General features: G+C 35.8%; 4 protein-coding genes and 1 non-coding gene across 7 annotated transcripts; 3 read left to right on the top strand and 2 right to left on the bottom strand.

Moving 5' to 3' along the window:
* Positions 274-2,932, top strand: LOC109726146 (heme-binding-like protein At3g10130, chloroplastic). 2 transcript variants are annotated; one of them, XM_020255589.1, is made up of 8 exons: positions 274-328; positions 619-705; positions 839-909; positions 1,729-1,794; positions 1,905-2,009; positions 2,143-2,278; positions 2,426-2,535; positions 2,618-2,932. In XM_020255589.1, the coding sequence occupies exons 1-8, from the start codon at positions 289-291 to the stop codon at positions 2,690-2,692; spliced, it is 690 nt and encodes a 229-aa protein (XP_020111178.1). In that variant the 5' UTR covers positions 274-288; the 3' UTR covers positions 2,693-2,932. The 2 variants fall into 2 exon arrangements, with proteins under 2 accessions (XP_020111178.1, XP_020111176.1); XM_020255587.1 differs by having other exon boundaries at positions 1,693-1,794.
* Positions 4,885-5,565, bottom strand: LOC109726689. The gene has a single exon (XM_020256452.1). It carries the CDS (start codon positions 5,517-5,519, stop codon positions 5,079-5,081), a length of 441 nt encoding a protein of 146 aa, XP_020112041.1. The 5' UTR covers positions 5,520-5,565; the 3' UTR covers positions 4,885-5,078.
* Positions 9,096-10,900, top strand: LOC109726267 (pentatricopeptide repeat-containing protein At4g01570; the record flags this gene model as incomplete). Its single annotated transcript, XM_020255775.1, is given in 1 exon segment — positions 9,096-10,900. A coding segment is annotated over 1 exon segment (1,369 nt), but the record flags the coding sequence as incomplete, so codon positions are not given.
* On the top strand, positions 11,245-16,692 carry LOC109726140 (alpha carbonic anhydrase 1, chloroplastic-like). Of its 2 annotated transcripts, XM_020255581.1 has the most exons (7): positions 11,245-11,260; positions 14,272-14,366; positions 14,522-14,733; positions 15,263-15,369; positions 15,517-15,619; positions 15,710-15,892; positions 16,267-16,692. In XM_020255581.1, exons 2-7 carry the CDS (start codon positions 14,291-14,293, stop codon positions 16,405-16,407), a joined length of 822 nt encoding a protein of 273 aa, XP_020111170.1. In that variant the 5' UTR covers positions 11,245-11,260; positions 14,272-14,290; the 3' UTR covers positions 16,408-16,692. The 2 variants fall into 2 exon arrangements, with proteins under 2 accessions (XP_020111170.1, XP_020111169.1); XM_020255580.1 differs by lacking the exon at positions 11,245-11,260 and having other exon boundaries at positions 14,131-14,366.
* TRNAC-GCA lies at positions 16,924-16,995 on the bottom strand. The gene has a single exon. It is a non-coding gene; the product is annotated as a tRNA-Cys (tRNA).

Genomic DNA, 17,040 nt, shown 5'->3' with positions numbered 1-17,040 from the left:
TTTAAAAAAATTTAAAAAATTATAGAGAAAATATTTATATTTTTTTCAGAAAATAATTTTTCATGATTTTCGGAAATTACAGGACCAAAAAAAAAAAAAAAAAAAAAGAAAAATTATCGTCCCCGCGCGGCCGCACCATGCTCTCTCTCCCTGTGTGGTGAACGCGTGGTGGAGGAAACCGGAAATGGCGCTCGTGTGGAAACCGTGCTCGATCCCTCGGCTCCCTTCGTTCATCGCCCAATCTCCGATCGCCGAGTCACCACGGAGGTCTCCGGCGAGTTTAGTCCGATGATTAGATCATTTTTTAGTCGATACATCGATTGCCCTGGTGATTATCTCCTCAGATCGAATTTGAATTGTTTTTTTTTTTTTTTAATATATGAGTTGAACAGAGACCCCTCAAATATAATATAGTTTCAAATAAATGGGCATTTTCTCAAATTTTCTAATTAATTCGAGTTATTTTAGTTGACTAAATTGAAATTTTCGTTAAATTAATTAGTGATTCATGCATTTTTTTTGTCAATTAATAGCTAACAAAAATTTTAACTGTAATATAATAAAGCTCAGGAGTTTCTATACATTTTTATTTTATATATATATATTTTTTGGTAGCAGTTTTGGGGGATTTGGTGGCGGAAACTGCGAAATACGCCTTCCCACGAAGATACGAAGCTCGGAATCTAGAAGAAGCCCTAATGTCGGGTACTTGTTCTACCATTGTTGGATAATAATTTCTAGTGAAATTAACTGTTCTTTTTTCACTAATTTTCGGTGATTAACCTTGATTTATTATCTATTTATTTGTTTATTTATTTGGTTATTTATTTATTGTAAGTTCCTGATCTGGAAACGGTCAAATACCGGGTTATAAAGCGGACGGATTACTACGAGATCAGAGAAGTAGAGGTACTGCTAATTCATTTCGGTGCCTTTTCCTAATCAGAGTAAAACATATAATTTAATCTGGTGATGTTTTGAGCTATTTTATTTGCATAATTATGAATGCAAAGGAACTAATCCTCGTTTATATTTGATTGTTTATTTGTATTTACTCAGTAAACTAAACTATGCGATTGAAATTTTCGCCATTAATAGTTTTATTGTATTGCGGAAGTGTAAGGGGGAGTATGTTAGTTAAAGAAATAAACTATTGCTTTGCACTGGTGCAATGTTTCGTGAAGTTGAATCATTGAAGCTACTTATCAGTTTCGTGACATGGATTGTAGATTTTTATGCTCTTTTATTGATAAAAAGGGAGAAAATGCAACGAAAACCATCCTTCGATAAACTGTTGATTATCATCTTGAAGTGATGTGAGTTGCGATTAGTGGGTTCTTATTATGGTTTTCAAAGATATTGCACAGAGAGAATAAGATTCCTTTTACACTAAAAAAAAAAAAGCAAAACTCATTCTGCGCCTGTTCGGAAACCATGGGTAATTTTTCACGTGATAACAAACGTAGTTATATTCTCTCAAAAAGAAAAAAAAAAGAAAAACATAGTTGTAAATTTCTAAAAGAAGTTTTGACTAAGTACTGAATTTTTTATGATCTATGTGGTTAAGGATAAGGAAATATTAACCCTTTTCATAGATGACGATGGTCTTAATGCTCTCTGTTTAAGGTTGCTTTTATCCTGTACAGTGCTTCTGCTTATATTTGCATTTCCGAGTATTGATTCCTTGTGCAGCCTTATTTTATTGCTGAGACGACGATGCCTGGACAGGCTGGATTTGATTTCAATGGCGCATCTCAATCTTTTAATGTCTTGGCTGCTTATTTATTTGGTAAGGTACATGAAGACTTCTTGTTTGTAAACAAATTCAAAAAGAAAAGGGGTCCCCATTTTGTCTGACACTTTCAACAATGTGGTCTGCTAATTCTTCCTATCCTTGTTCTTAGAACACTGCAAGTGAGCAAATGGAAATGACGACTCCTGTTTACACTCGAAAAGTTCAGCCTAGTGGTGAGAAGATGGATATGACCACGCCAGTTATAACCAAGCGAGTATGTTTGAGTATTCAATCTCTAATATCTCTCTGTTAAATCTGTTGTGACTTGAAATATATTACCATTTTCAAATCTGAAATATAACCTTTTCTAAGTTATGATACTATTTTCTCTGCTTCTTTTCTTTTAGTCACCTGAGCAGGACAAGTGGCAGATGTCGTTTGTGATGCCATCTAAGTATGGCTCTAACTTGCCTGTGCCAAAAGATTCATCTGTGAGCATCAAAGAAGTGCCAGGAAAAATTGTTGCGGTCACCGCCTTTTCAGGTCCATTAATTTCAGAAAAATGTTCGAATTATCATTCTTTGTAAACAGTTGTCACAAAGTAAACCTTACGATTAGAATTTTTCCGTACATCTGCAGGCAATCTTCTGTTCCACACAATGTCCGCTAAACTTTTGCCATTTGATACAGGTTTTGTTACAGATGAAGATGTTAAGAGGAGAGAAGCCAAGCTGCGCAATGCTCTACATAGTGATGGTCAATTTCGAGTGAAAGAGGATGCATCAGTAGAAGTTGCACAGGTGGGACTCGAGCAACTTGCTATATCTAAGTTCTAAAGAGCTGATATGAATGGTCCTGATTTTGGGTTTTTCTGAATTGCAGTTTAATCCCCCATTTACACTTCCTTTTACACGGCGCAATGAAATAGCATTAGAAGTTGAGAGGAAAGCAGAGTAGACCTCTCTGATGTGTGGCCATCAACATATTTACTTAAAAAGGAATAATAATTCAATATAGATTAATGTTGATATATATATTCTCATGCTGAAATAGCTACTATCATTTTACTATTATTAAGTTACATGAATGTATTATGCTGTAAATTCCAAATAAGTACTATTGGTGTACACTCACTTGCTGCTGTTACTGTAACTGATCATCAATCACAATAGAAATGATATACAAATTTTGTTTCCACTTCTTGTGCCTTGTGGCTTGTCTCAAACAGTACTATGATCTGCATCTCTAAGCTGCAAGATTGCAGTAGCTGCTATTGGAAGTTCATTTGTTTTGGGTATGCTATTTTTTTCTCTTGTTAACAGTTTTTCTTTTAACTCGTAAAACTATTCATCATTGATTCTTTGTCATCTGTGTTAACATTGCGCGATTACCTTTCTACGAAGAGATTTAAAGAGATAGGGAGATGATAATGAAGACGAGAATTTTTTAAATGTAAATATATCCAGATGCTCTTTGTAAACTATTTAGAGGCAATTATTGTGCACAATTATCTGATTTTACCTGCTTCAATTGCACTTGTTTTGGTCATATATGCTTGCGTAATAGATAGATATACATCACATCTCAGTAACTTCTTAAGCGAGTCCTTCTAGAAGCCATGCATGGACCTTTCCAGAAGCTTTGAGGAAATTTAAATTCTGCATTATTAGACTCGGTACCAAACCTTCATAAAATTGTATTAAAATATTTGGTGATCATCATGGTGTAGAAATTTCTAAAAACACGAGTTTAGAAGATATCTAAACAGTACCTTGTAATTTTGGGCCTTTCCTCAAATATTAATCTCGTAATAATTACTATGTGTTATCTTCTAATTTAGGGTGAAAATGATCTCGCATAGATAATTATTATTTTCATTTTCGTCTTCCAACACACGTATTGTATGGTTCGTTCACTCTTTTGACATTTTTTGAATGTTTTTTTGGCAAAACTTTTAGAACAGTTTTTAGTAAGTAGCAACTATATATGAGAAGTGGTATGAGTTTCTAAGCCCAAAAATAGAGAATTCTATTTGGAGCTTTTTTCTTTTATTTTTGTGGAACACTAAAATTGTAAAAAATAGTTTTTCATAGAAAAAAATTTGTGGAAAAGGTTTTAAGTTTTTTAGTGTTTACTTTGTAGAAAAAAAAAAATATTAATATTTGTTTGGTTGAAAAGAAAAAAAACATCAACATTTATAATTTGATTCAGTGAAAAAACATGAATAAAAATAATTTTACACGGATTGAGTTTTTGTTTTCTGTCGAAAATCGGTGAAAAATAAAAACACCTCATTTTTTTTTTAGTCTATAAAATTAAATTTTTGGAAAAAAAACTTTACGACGAAACAAACACTCAGAAAATAATATTTCATGCCAAAAAGTAATTTTTAGTATAATTTACTGCCAACTAAACACACTCTTAATAAAAAGTTTATTCGCCTCGCTATTTTTCTTTTCCATTAGTACTGCTAGATGGTTTATTAGCGCGCAAAGATCGGTTTTGAACTGCTTCCATTCGTAGCACCGGAGCCAGTTCTAACCCCTCTAGTTTGATGAGTACACGGGTTCAATCGTCACATTCACCGTTCAAAGATAAAACTTTTTGTTCCTTATATCTTTTCTGTAATCTTTTCTATCAGTACATGTGACATAATTCACGTTGTCTCTATGTACTTTGAACATGAGCGATTAGTACTACTAAATTTCTAAATTATTTCTAATCAAATGGATAATTTCGATGATAATAATAAATGCTTTTGTGGAAGCTCCTCCAATTGCATCAAACCAAACAGGTCGTAATGTTTTGTGTAAAGCACGTCCTTATCATACTTCTTAATGTTTTTTTTCGCTCGAGGCTACGTGGAGATAACTGATCTCAGCAAATTTTAGTTACAGGACAATCACAACTTGACCATGTTGCTTGTAATCTCTCTATTAAAAATTAATCAGTCCCTATCAAAAGGAGTTACGCATGAAATTGGTTTTAATCCTAACCAAGAGAATCGCAAAAACCTAGTCATAAAAGAAATGTATGTACAAGCGCTCACAACTCAGCAAGTTAATTACATAACATTTAATTCTTTTGTAAACGTAACCATATACGATCGAGCACCACTTTAACAGTTCACATTTAATAAAAGTATTAATTAAACATTATTAATATCTCATGAACAAAACCTTTGACATAAGAACAATAGTATGCTCTCTATACTTTTCTTTTACACAATAATCTTTAAGAGAAAAAACTTTAAGCCTAGCTTAGCTACATCTCTATGTAGTACATGGACTATAAAATATTGTACAATCTCTTTAATTTCTTTTCACAAACATATGTAAAGCCCTTACAAGAAATCATTCCCTTCTGGTATGCTTTGGAGAGCTGGTTGCCACCCCGCGCAACCTTTTTCGTCGCTCTTGGCAGTTTCTCGTGATTCTCTTTGGCAAAGAGAGATAACATCGTCCAGAGATATAATCTCTTTTCTTAGCATATCTTTTAATGCCTGCTTAGTAATAACTAATTTGATTCTGATCACACCGTCTTCGAATACAGCTTCAGTTATTGGCGTTTTCTTCAGAGGTAGAAGATAGTACAGCCGCCCGCCTCTCATATTGGTTGACGGGTTGAGATAACGCACGGTGGAGAACGAATCAGAGATCGCATGGTTCGGAAACTTTTCTAGTGCTTGGTGAACCTTCATGGGTGGTTTATATTGGAGGATTTTGCCATCCACTCTCATGATTTTGATCACTTCTCTCTCCTCAAGAGCAAAGCAATTCCCCATGTAATCTTTTGTTTAATGAAGGAGAGGGAAATCAAGGTACTACTAGTTTGTGAGTTTGAAGTGTGGGGGGGTGGAGGGAGGGGTTGGTATTTAAAAGAAGAGGAGAGAAAAGGGGGCCTAATTTTGGTAAAAATATCAACAATGCCATTGACAAAAATATCCAACTTAGGTCCCACCAACCTAGTTTTTGTTTGTGATTGAGTGGTTTAGAATCTTTAGATGGGTTAGTTTGGGCCAAACTTGGTTAATATAAGCTCAATGTAGCAAAAATTGGAGGCCCATAAAATCTATAATAAAGAAAGAATTAAGAGTTGATAAAAAAAAAAAAAAGAAGAGTATTTGATCATTAAGTGCCAACAAAATAAAATATGCATTATAATTTTGATATCATTCAAATAAATGACAAAAAGACCTTGTTCGTCAAACTTTGATGTTATTAATAAAATCGATATTGATATTAACCAATAAATTTATTGAATCCGGTCAGTATGCGCTAACTGAATTAGCTAGTTTTGTAATGTATATCATTTTTCCTGTCAAAAAGGAAATGGGACAAACAGTGAAAAAGGTGCTCTATCATGAAGTGCTTTTTTGTGCTTTTGCTTTCAGTGGGATGAATAGGAAGAGCTGAGAGGAGCAGCCCAACATTTCAAGGACTATGCCATTTTGGTTTGACCGACAAAGATTGCCAGTGTTGATGGTTCAGCACAGATGTTAACTCCAAAGTGATCTGCTTAATTCATAGAGTTTTAAGCACTGTTTATGAACTTAAATAGTAATAATTTGTTTCTACTGGATCAGGAATTGCTTCTAGCTGCTAAGATCCATTTTAAAACGTTTGTTTTTAGCTACAAACGGAAAATTGCGTGGTAGAAGCTTCTTTGAATATGCTTCTTTAGTAATACTTTTGCAGAAACTCCAATCGAACTGAGCATATAATAGTTTCTTCATTTGTTGTTATGAATTACACATCAAGTTCCAACTTAAACTTAGTGGTCCTAATTAGCTCCTATAAAGTTTGCTAAAATGAACATAATTGTTATTAATCAGCAAGTAAGTACATAATTCCAATATTTTTCTATGTGCATCTTGAGTTTTAATTTCACTGCTTAGAAGAACATAATCAAGTTCATCGCGCGTTTCTCCTTCGCAAATTGTTCTATTTGAAGCTATTATTCACGTGTAAACTCGTAACAGATAATTATTCAAAAATCTTTAAGGAGCGAATTGAGAATTATGAACAAGTTAGAGGGGGTTGGATATAAATAAAAAAAAGTGTTTGGGGGTGGGTGGCATGAGATCTTGAGGTGGCCCACAGGGGACAGGGGAGATTAATTCATGGCTTTTAAAAGAGAATTTGAGGAACTGTGTCTCAACACGCATGCATTGGATGAAGAGCTCCTTAAATTTAATGGGGACGGATAACGATTTCTCAATTGCTCATACTCCACACACATAGCTTTCTCCCTTTCTTGTTGTTTACTTTAATACTATATATGTATATATGTTGCTAATTAAGACTAAACTAATCATTTTGTAGTTTACGCGTATAGGGTCATAGAGAAGGCTAAAATTAATCTTTATATATTTACATGCCCATTCATAATTCTAACATATCGGGTTGTTAATGATGCACGAAATACCGATCTGGTAGAAAACGATTCAAAATTTGTATACACCTCCGCTCATGTTTATGTTGCATATCAGATGAACTATGATATATATATAGGAATCGAGCTCAAGACCTTTTGGAATAGGTGAGTTTAGAACTGACTTTGATACTATATTATCAAAATATCAAGTTGATAGTAATTAAACAGTCATTATATATTGCTTAATGTAATACTAATCAGTTGCTATATATAAATTTCATCACGGGTAGCGTGCTATCTATCTTTAAAAAAAAAAAAAANAAAAAAAAAAAAAAAATTTCATCGCGGCAATTTCTCGTATGAGTGCTTAAAAAATATTCATCTTTCAAATATACCTAAGTTTTCAAATCCACCCTTTTAGTATCCAAAAAAACTTCCAATAAATTCTCAAGTGCGGGATCATATTGGGAAAAAAACCGACACTGTTTTAGAGACAAATCAGACAATAGTCAGTGACATATTTATAAATAAAAGTAAATCAGGCACATAAGTGCATTTCTATTTTTTGTTTTAATTTTTTCTTTTTCCTTTTGTTCTTTTTTTTTTTCCCCTTTTTTGGTTGCTCACTATGACTTTCATTTGAAATTGTAGATAGATGATAAAAAAAATATCTTATTTATTTCTATATATAATAGTATATATGTTCTGCGCATTATAGTGAGTTGGTTACGATATATTTTCTGCAGCTTATCAGAAAAAAGAAATATATCCGACTCTATTTTGCCTATATATCAACATTACATAGGTCTTAATACAAAACATGCCCTAACAAAAGATTAATCAACTTAATTAAACTTGTTACTCTCTATAGTGGGACTACTAGGAGGCCACGCGGCGCCTCGTCAATGGCCGTTCGGCGGTCGTGGTGGGGCGGCGCCGCCTGATTGAGACTCTAGAGCTTGCATGCCTCGTAGAGTATTGCAGCTACATTTACATCAAAAGGTCTTCTAAACGATCACTGATACACTAATATATATTTACAAAAAACATGCTAATAAATTTTTGCGCGTGATCCGAGACGTCGATTGGACTTATGATGAGAAACTTGGTGTCACGCCCCGAGCCCCACGCCTATTTGGCCGGGTTCGGATCGCCGACAGCGCCGAATGGACAGAATTTTTTCTGTACCGCGGACAGAGTCTCCCTTGTACCGTTCAAGGCTCAATAAATAATACAATACAAAAGATTTCAAACATGAACAGTATTCATACAATAATTGCATAAAGAAGATATCAAATAATATAACACTTAGGGTGCGTTTGGTTCGCATTATGAAAGATTACTAGAAATAAAAGATATCCGAGAATCTTATTCCTATTCATCATATTATTAAGAATGTGGAATTCCTGTGTTTGGTTCGCACGGTAATATTAATTAGCCATGTTATTTAATATTGCAAAAAACATACATTTTATTTATTTATTTATTTATTTAATTTTAGATAATGTTACCAAAATTTTCAACATCTTTTTAGAAAAAAGGAAGAGAGAGTATAAGTTAAAGAGAGAGAGCATAATTAAAAAAATAGAAAGAAAAATACNCATTTACATCAAAAGGTCTTCTAAACGATCACTGATACACTAATATATATTTACAAAAAACATGCTAATAAATTTTTGCGCGTGATCCGAGACGTAGATTGGACTTATGATGAGAAACTTGGTGTCACGCCCCGAGCCCTACGCCTATTTGGCCGGATTCGGATCGCCGACAGTGCCGAATGGACAGAATTTTTTCTGTACCGCGGACAAAATCTCCCTTGTACCCTTCAAGGCTCAATAAACAGTACAATACAAAAGATTTCAAACAGGAACAGTATTCATACAATAATTGCATAAAGAAGGTATCAAACAAAATAACACTTAAGGATTGTATAAGAGACCCAAATGCATTGCAATATATATATATATTGCAATATATATANCGACACCGTCGTCTACAACGCCCTCCTCGACGGCCTCCTCAAGGCGCGCCGCCTCGACGACGCCTGCAGGCTCTTCGAGCAGATGGCCGCCGACGGCGTCCGCGCCTCCTGCTGCTCCCACAACATCCTCATCCACGGCTTGTTCCGCAACGGCCGCCCCGCCGCCGCGTTCGCGCTCTTCTGCGACTTGAAGAGCAAGAGGGGCCAGTTCGTCGACGCCGTCACCTACAGCATCGTGATCGCGCAGCTCTGCAGGGAGAAGCGCGCGGCGGAGGCCCTCGATTTGGCGCGGGAGATGGAGGAGAGGGGGTTGGCCGTCGATTTGGTCACGATAACTTCGTTGCTCGTCGGGCTGCACAGGAGCGGCCGGTGGGAGCTCGCCGAGCAGTTGATGAAGTATGTGAGGGACAGCTCGCTGCTGCCGAGCGTTCTCAGTTGGAAGGCGAACATGGAGGCGGCGATGAGAGGCCCCCACGACAGGGGCAAGGACTACACCCCGATGTTTCCGGAATTCGAAGGAAACTTGAACGATGTCGTGAGCTTGATCGGCCGTAAATCATGCGAAGATATCGAAGAAGAAGCTTTATCGGATGAAGAGACGAAGGACGAGTGGTCTTCTTCCCCTTACCTCGACCGTCTCGCCCGCAAGTTTGAATCTTTCGACGACCCCCCTACGTTTACTCCGCTTAGAGGGCGGAGGGTGCAAAACATGGGGACGAAGAGCTTCGACGTCGACATGGTTAACACGTACTTGTCGATCTTTCTAGGCAAGGGGAAGTTGAGTGTGGCTTGCAAGCTATTCGAGATCTTCGCTTCGTCGCAAAAGGACGCGACGAGCTACACATACAATTCGTTGATGAGTTCTTTCGTCAAGAAGGGTTACTTGAAAGAGGCGTGGGCGGTTCTTCAAGAAATGGGGAGCAAGCTATGCCCTAGCGATATCGCGACGTACAATGTAGTCATCCAAGGGCTTGGGAAAATAGGGAAAGCGGAGCTCGCGAGCTCGGTTCTTGATCAGTTATTGAAGAAAGGCGGGTATCTTGATATCGTCATGTACAACACATTGATCAATGCGTTAGGAAAGGGCGGAAAGATCGACGAGGCGAACCAACTTTTCAAGCAAATGATCGGAAGCGGCGTTAATCCGGATGTTATCACTTTCAATACACTCATCGAGGTTCATGCGAAAGCTGGGAGAGTCAGAGAGGCATACAAGTTTCTGAGAAAGATGCTCGCCGCTGGTTGCTCTCCGAACCATGTTACTGATACTATACTGGATTTTCTCGAGAAGGAGATTGAGAAGTCGCAGCACGAAAAAGCGTCAATTGTGCGCCAAAATGCAGAATTCAACAAAGATTTTTCGGTCTGATAGGAGTGAAATTTCTTTTATAGAATCAGAAAAGGCGTGGGAACTCCCATGTTGTAGCTTAGAATATAAAATCAGATCATATTATTTATTCCTTTCTGTGATGATAATTTCAACAATAATACAATTTTATAGTTGTATCTACATACTGTATAGCTGAACTTGGCGTAGAATATCTAACTACTGCATTTCTACCTATGTCAAAATTGAGCGTAGTTGGAAATGCAGTAGCCAAGGAGAGTACGGACTCAGTTTGGTGTTGAAGATCATTTAATGCTATTAGGCAAGGCGGAGTTGGAGCTAAAACATGCAGAGACATATGTATCTCCGCTTTATACATACTATAGTTGGACTTAGTATTGAAGGGCTAACTAGTGCATTTCGATCCATGTTGAAATTGAGCATACTTGGAAATACAGCGGCTTAGTAAGGACTTGCTTGGCATTAAGGGTGCGTTTGGTTCGCATTATGAAAAATTACTAGAAATAAAAGATATCCGAGAATCTTATTCCTATTCATTCTATTACTAAGAATGTGGAATTCATGTATTTGGTTCGCACGGTAATATTAATTAGCCATGTTATTTAATATTGCAAAAAACATACATTTTATTTATTTATTTATTTATTTAATTTTAGATAATGTTACCAAAATTTTCAACATCTTTTTAGAAAAAAGGAAGAGAGAGTATAAGTTAAAGAGAGAGAGCATAATTAAAAAAATAGAAAGAAAAATACAGTCAAAATTAGAAGGAGTGAGAGAGTTGATATTTTAGAAAGAGAGAGAGAGAGAGAGAGAGAAAGCTTAGTTTAGAGAGAGAAAAAAAAGTTGAATTTTAGAGAGAAAAATAAGTTTAGAGAGAGATATAAGGTTAGAATGTAAAAAAAAATAATATCAATTAGCCGACGGGTAGGAAGAAAGAAAGAGATTAGACATATTATGATTACCCCAATCCATTAATATGAGGATACCCACCCTCCCTCAAGGGAATGAGATTAGTACTTTGGGGTGAATTATATTCCCAAGTGAATCCAATATTACCAACTAGATTACTTAGTGCGTTTAACCAAACACCGTCATATTTTTTTATTCCTATTGGATTACTAGGAATCTTTAAAAGATAGCACGAACCAAACGCACCCTTAAGGATTGTATAAGGAGACCCAAATGCATTGCAATATATATATATATATATATATATATATATATATATATATATGTCTTAGTCTTGGTCTAGTCTATAAAAAGCAGTAAAGCACCCCCACACAAGCATGCGCATTGCTCATGCTTTGCTTGGCCTTTTGCTCCTTTTGGCCTTCATTGGAGACATGCCTACCCAAAAGCTCTTTTGGTCATCTGTAGCTGTGGCAGCAGATAACGAATTGCTTAAGTCAAGGGTCGAGCGGCGATACTCAGAATTTCTCGAAAAACACGGGTGTCTCGTCTTTAGTCTGACTTATGAAACAGCTTATCTATTTCGTAAAAACAGGAATCGTATAATTTGCAACAAAGTATTTATCATTTCAAGCCATAGTAGATTATTTTGAAATGAGCTTCTAGCATTACAAAAAAAAAAGCAAATCTTTGTGCCTTCGTCAAACTGTCCTGATTAAACAATATTATTGTACATAGAAACAACCGTAAAACTAAACAGTCTCTTATACTGATCCTCTAGTAAGTCATTCCTTCGCGCGAATCTTTGTCGCTTAATCGCGTTGCTCAACCAGGCAGGAAATAGCTAGCAAATAATAGAAACAGGGGAAAAAAAAAGCATAGAAAAATAAAAACTGAAAAATGAACTTTTCCAGTGTTTAAAGTGCAGAGTCGGCAGCGAATTCCTAACATTTTAGTAATGCATCACCGACTTTACCGCATTCCATTAACAGTCCATCAAACAATGTGGGCCATTAGAGTTGCAGAGAGTAAGAGGCCCATTAGGCCTAATATAAAATGGTTATGGGCCCAATTTAAAGATCGGCCCAGCCCAAGTAGCCGATTTAAGATAATTGGGCCGATGAAAGCGGTTCGATTGGATCAATCCAAAGAATTTTGCTGGGCCTCGTTTCTAAAAACCGGCGCAGCCCAAATTTATAAACTCGAATAGACGAATGCCTCTTAATTTGTTACTCTGTTTGATCCAATTTTTACTTCTAAGTTCACTTGTTAAAGAAAATATATGAGTCTGATACACGAAGAATGTGTTGCGAGAATAAGGCCACCTTTATACCCAACTTTTACGTTTGCGATATACACCTCTCTCAGTAGTAGTTTTACTGCATCACAGCAGAGTACCAACTGTTGGTGTATATATTCAAAAAATATAGATTAGCTACAAAATAATTTAAAAAATGTCAACGAGTCGATCAAGCCGAGACACAGATATCTCGCTCTCTTTAAGAAGATTCAAGCCATCTGCAGTTGACAAAACCTTTGAACCGATGCAGCAGAGCATTGACTTGTCCCCTCCAGGATACAACAGTGTGACCCTCGTCGTGTGGCTTCACCAACTCTGCACAAGTAGATGAGCCCAAGGCTTCACCAAAAAAACACCTTTCTTTGACCTTCTCTTTCTCACAAGTAGAATAGAAATAGTTTTTGTTGTATATTGTTGTTATGCAAATGAATGAAAATCCACTCTATATATAGGCCTCACAAGCTATAGATTACAATTCAGAATATTAAACCTATAGGTTATAAGAATTAAATGGCTAAGAGGTTTCACAATTTGGTGCGAGTATGCATAGGTTTCACGATGAATGCAAAATGTAACTTGCACCTCATTATGAATGTGAGGTTATCACAATTCGCATTGAATGCAAGTTAAGTGAATGCATAGGTTATCAATCTTCATGCAAGGGTTATAAAATTTAAAATTCATATTTAATAATAAAAATGTAACAACACCAACATTGATGCTTTTGGCCGTTGTACTTCAATACAATCTGCGCTAACATTGCACCACTAGGCCTAAAACAGGCTCAAAATTTTCTCTATAATAATTATTCTTTATAAAATTGACAAGAAACCAATTTCCATAAATATATATTAGTACAAAGAGATTGCATTAAGAATAGTGTTGTGATTTTAGTTTGAAAAGATAGTATACATAAAATTGGTAATTGCTTTCGAAATAATGATGGGACATGACAAAGTGATTCCTTCTATACAGTGCATGCCATTTGCTAGGAGTTGTAGAGATGTGGGCCTATACATAATACATGTGATAGGGTTATGTAACAACTTGAGCTTTAGTTGGACCTTTTGAGCTCCAATTACAAATCAATCATGTAGGGGAAAGTGATAAAATCCACAGTATCTACAACTTTGGATGGGTGGAATCAATTTATGTTCTTTTCTCCTCTTGCTTTTGCTCAAGGAATAAAACTTTTTTGGTGAATAATTGGGGGGAGTGAGAGGGAGAGATGTGCTTAAGTGAGTTAAAGTTTTTGTGGTCATTGAGAGAGACTTCTTTTTTCCTTTTTTTGGAAGAGAGAGAGAGAAAGATCATAGTATCCTAGCCACTTGACTCAGAATTATCAAGATAATTAAGATAATTACCTATTATGAATGCAATTTCACCCCATAAGTTTAGCATTACTAGTCAACTAGTCCTTAAACCCATCATAAGAAAAAAAAAATTAAAATAAAAAATAAAAAAGAAAAGTAAAGTGAGAGATGAGGTTGCAGGACAATGGCACATTGCACCATCACAACCGGCCTCCTTTTTCCATTAAATGTTCTTCTTTTGCAGGTTTCATTTGCACATAAAAATAATATCGTGTATAAATGTATATGCATAGATAGATAGATAGAGAGAGAGAGAGAGAGAATGGCTCCACTATATGCAACCATTTCTTCTTCTTTGGTGACATTAACACTTCTTGTAGCCATTGCAAACTCCAATGGTATGTAATTTGTTTTTCTTGGGGGAGATTTTTAGGCTCAAAATTATTTTCTTAGTGCATATATCATCTCTCTTTTTTACATTTTTCTAGAAAATATCATTTCATTTATCAATAAAACTATAACTCTCTTGTATTTTTGACCTGTTGTTTCTCAGCAATATTAGTGAAATTTGGATATAGCGGAGCAAATGGTCCGGATAGATGGGGGTGCTTAAGCCCACAATTCGCACTGTGCTCCAAAGGAACTCGGCAATCACCCATCAACATCATAAAAAACGGCGCCGTATTTAACCCAAAGTTGCGACCCCTCAAAAGGGATTATGTTGCGTCTAATGCCACTCTAGTTGATAATGGTTTCAACATTGAGGTTAGTTAACTAACATGAATATAATAGAACTAACTTTTTGTATTAGTTTTTGAGTTTGTTAAGTGTTACGACCTTACTCCTGCATCTGCTTCTGCTTTCAGTAATAATCACTTCGGTTTTTGCATTTGGCAAACGCAAAAAAGTTGATGCTCGATCAGTTTAGTAATTCTACTTCTATTGCAAAGAGAATCTATTGAATAAATTTTGATAAAATACTTTTGAAGCGAACAGCTTTATTTCTGCTTCTACTTTTGTTTTCAGCAATAAATTACTTCTAGTAAAATGTTTTGGCAAATATAAAAGTTTGATGCTTATGTTGTAGTAAGAATTAGGTTCAATAGTAGAAGTTTCAGACTAGTACTTCTACTGTAAAGAAAATCTATTGAAGCTTCTTCTAATAGAGAGAATCCATTAATAATTATGTCCAACATCTTGTGCACATGTTTGAGGCTTCAAAATTAGTTCCTGATATAAACTCTAGTACTAATGAGCTATATATACACACCAAATTTGTGGTTTTATCTTGTAGCTTAAATTCGACGACGCGGTTGGAAATGTGATTGTAGATGGAAAAAAGTATTGGCTGAAACAAATGCATTGGCACTCACCTTCTGAGCACACTATTAATGGTGAGAGGTACGTGTTTAGTACTTAATTTTATCGTTTTAACTCGAAATATTGATCACTGACACGAGAAGAAGAAGAGAAAAATGATATGTTAACCAATATTTAAACATAAAAAGTTAGTGATTTGGGCCTTCAATATGTTATTAAATTGAACAGGTTTCCAATGGAGATCCACATGGTACACAAGAGTGATGATGGTAATATTACTGTTATCGCGATCTTTTATAAATATGGCCATCCTGATCCCTTTCTTTTTCAGGTAAACATGCATCTATACGTAGCATTTTCTTTCAATCATAAGTGAATGCATCGAACGGTGCGGTTTGGTTTTATGAATGATCATTCACAGATAAAGGAAAAGTTAGCGGAATTAAATAAGGAGGCGCGAAGAGGAGACGACGAAGCCCAAATTCCGGTTGGTGTCGTGAGAACAAAAGCCTTTAAACGCCGCGCTCGCAAGTATTTCCGATATGTTGGATCCTTGACCACTCCTCCATGCACTGAGAATGTCATTTGGATCATCCTTGGCAAGGTAATTTATGAACATAGTGAAAAATTAGAAAATTTTCACAAAATAGGAGTGTGTTTTCTCTTTTTGCAATTTTTAAATTACCACTCAATGTCCCATTTTCTGAAATTATCTATCTCCTCTGTTAGATGATCATGATCTATTATTCTCCATATAGTTTTGATGTGTGCTTTTTAAATTGTACATAGTTTTGAACCATGTACAATTGTGTAATTGCAATTGTACACACTGTACCCTTCAAAACCAAATTTATTTACATTCATTCCTGTACCAGAGGTGAAAATGCGAATTGCCGAGGCTTTCAAATGCAAGCATGAATATATCTTTCGTTTAATGATCGCGTGATTCGGTATATATTTGCACTAAATTATTCATAGGTGAGAGAGATAACCAAGGAACAAGCAGATGCTCTGAGAGCTCCTCTGAGTAAGGAGTACAAGAACAACTCGAGGCCGATCCAGCCGTTGAACGGGAGATCGGTGGAGCTTTACGATGCATACATCTCGAAGCAAACATAAGTAGCACCATTTTTCGTTTCTACGATGAATGGTATTTCAAGCTAAATAAAAATGCATGATCGTGTGCGGCGTTAACTATATTGATCATCGAAGATCTGAAATTCATGTGTACTGTGTGAAATTAGATGTCTCTCCTTTGCACTAAGTAGTGTCCTAACCAAGTAGAGGTTTAGTTAACCTCTTTTACTTGGTAGTTGCTTTTGCTTTGCCTCTAAAAACCATAAAGCTACATCTTGTAATGTGGTGACTATTATTAAATACCTATTAAATACCTATCTTACCGACTGTTCCTATAGCAAGCGGCAAAGGATTTAATGGTTGGTACTCGAGACCTAAGTTCGAATCCTAGTTGATTCACATTTACAGTAAAGTTTATTTCTAAATGAAATAAACGAAGCAGGTAACGTGCTACCTATCTCTCTCAAAAAAAAAAAAAAAACCTATCTTTTATCTTTCTTTTTTTTTTTACTTGGTCTGAATCTGAAAAAAAATAAATAAGAAAATATAAAAATGAGAAGGGCCCAACCGGGATCGAACCGGTGACCTCTTGATCTGCAGTCAAATGCTCTCCCACTGAGCTATGGACCCCTTCAGTTGTTAAAAGTTTTACATTAAAATATATAAATAATTATT

The sequence above is a fragment of the Ananas comosus genome, linkage group 21 (assembly GCF_001540865.1).
Source record: "Ananas comosus cultivar F153 linkage group 21, ASM154086v1, whole genome shotgun sequence".
Lineage (NCBI taxonomy): Eukaryota > Viridiplantae > Streptophyta > Magnoliopsida > Poales > Bromeliaceae > Ananas > Ananas comosus.
Note: the sequence above shows the minus strand (reverse complement) of the source record. Positions and strands in the feature narration are given on the sequence as shown.

Bases quoted from the DNA above. Each gene is read 5' to 3' on its own strand.
- LOC109726146 (XM_020255587.1), top strand. From the start codon at position 289: ATGATTAGATCATTTTTTAGTCGATACATCGATTGCCCTG. The intron at 2,010-2,142 runs GTATGTTTGAGT...CTTTTCTTTTAG, and splicing joins CGCCAGTTATAACCAAGCGA to TCACCTGAGCAGGACAAGTG. The intron at 2,536-2,617 runs GTGGGACTCGAG...TCTGAATTGCAG, and splicing joins CATCAGTAGAAGTTGCACAG to TTTAATCCCCCATTTACACT.
- LOC109726140 (XM_020255581.1), top strand. From the start codon at position 14,291: ATGGCTCCACTATATGCAACCATTTCTTCTTCTTTGGTGACATTAACA. The intron at 15,370-15,516 runs GTACGTGTTTAG...TAAATTGAACAG, and splicing joins CACACTATTAATGGTGAGAG to GTTTCCAATGGAGATCCACA. The intron at 15,620-15,709 runs GTAAACATGCAT...GATCATTCACAG, and splicing joins CTGATCCCTTTCTTTTTCAG to ATAAAGGAAAAGTTAGCGGA.
- LOC109726689 (XM_020256452.1), bottom strand. From the start codon at position 5,519: ATGGGGAATTGCTTTGCTCTTGAGGAGAGAGAAGTGATCAAAATCATG.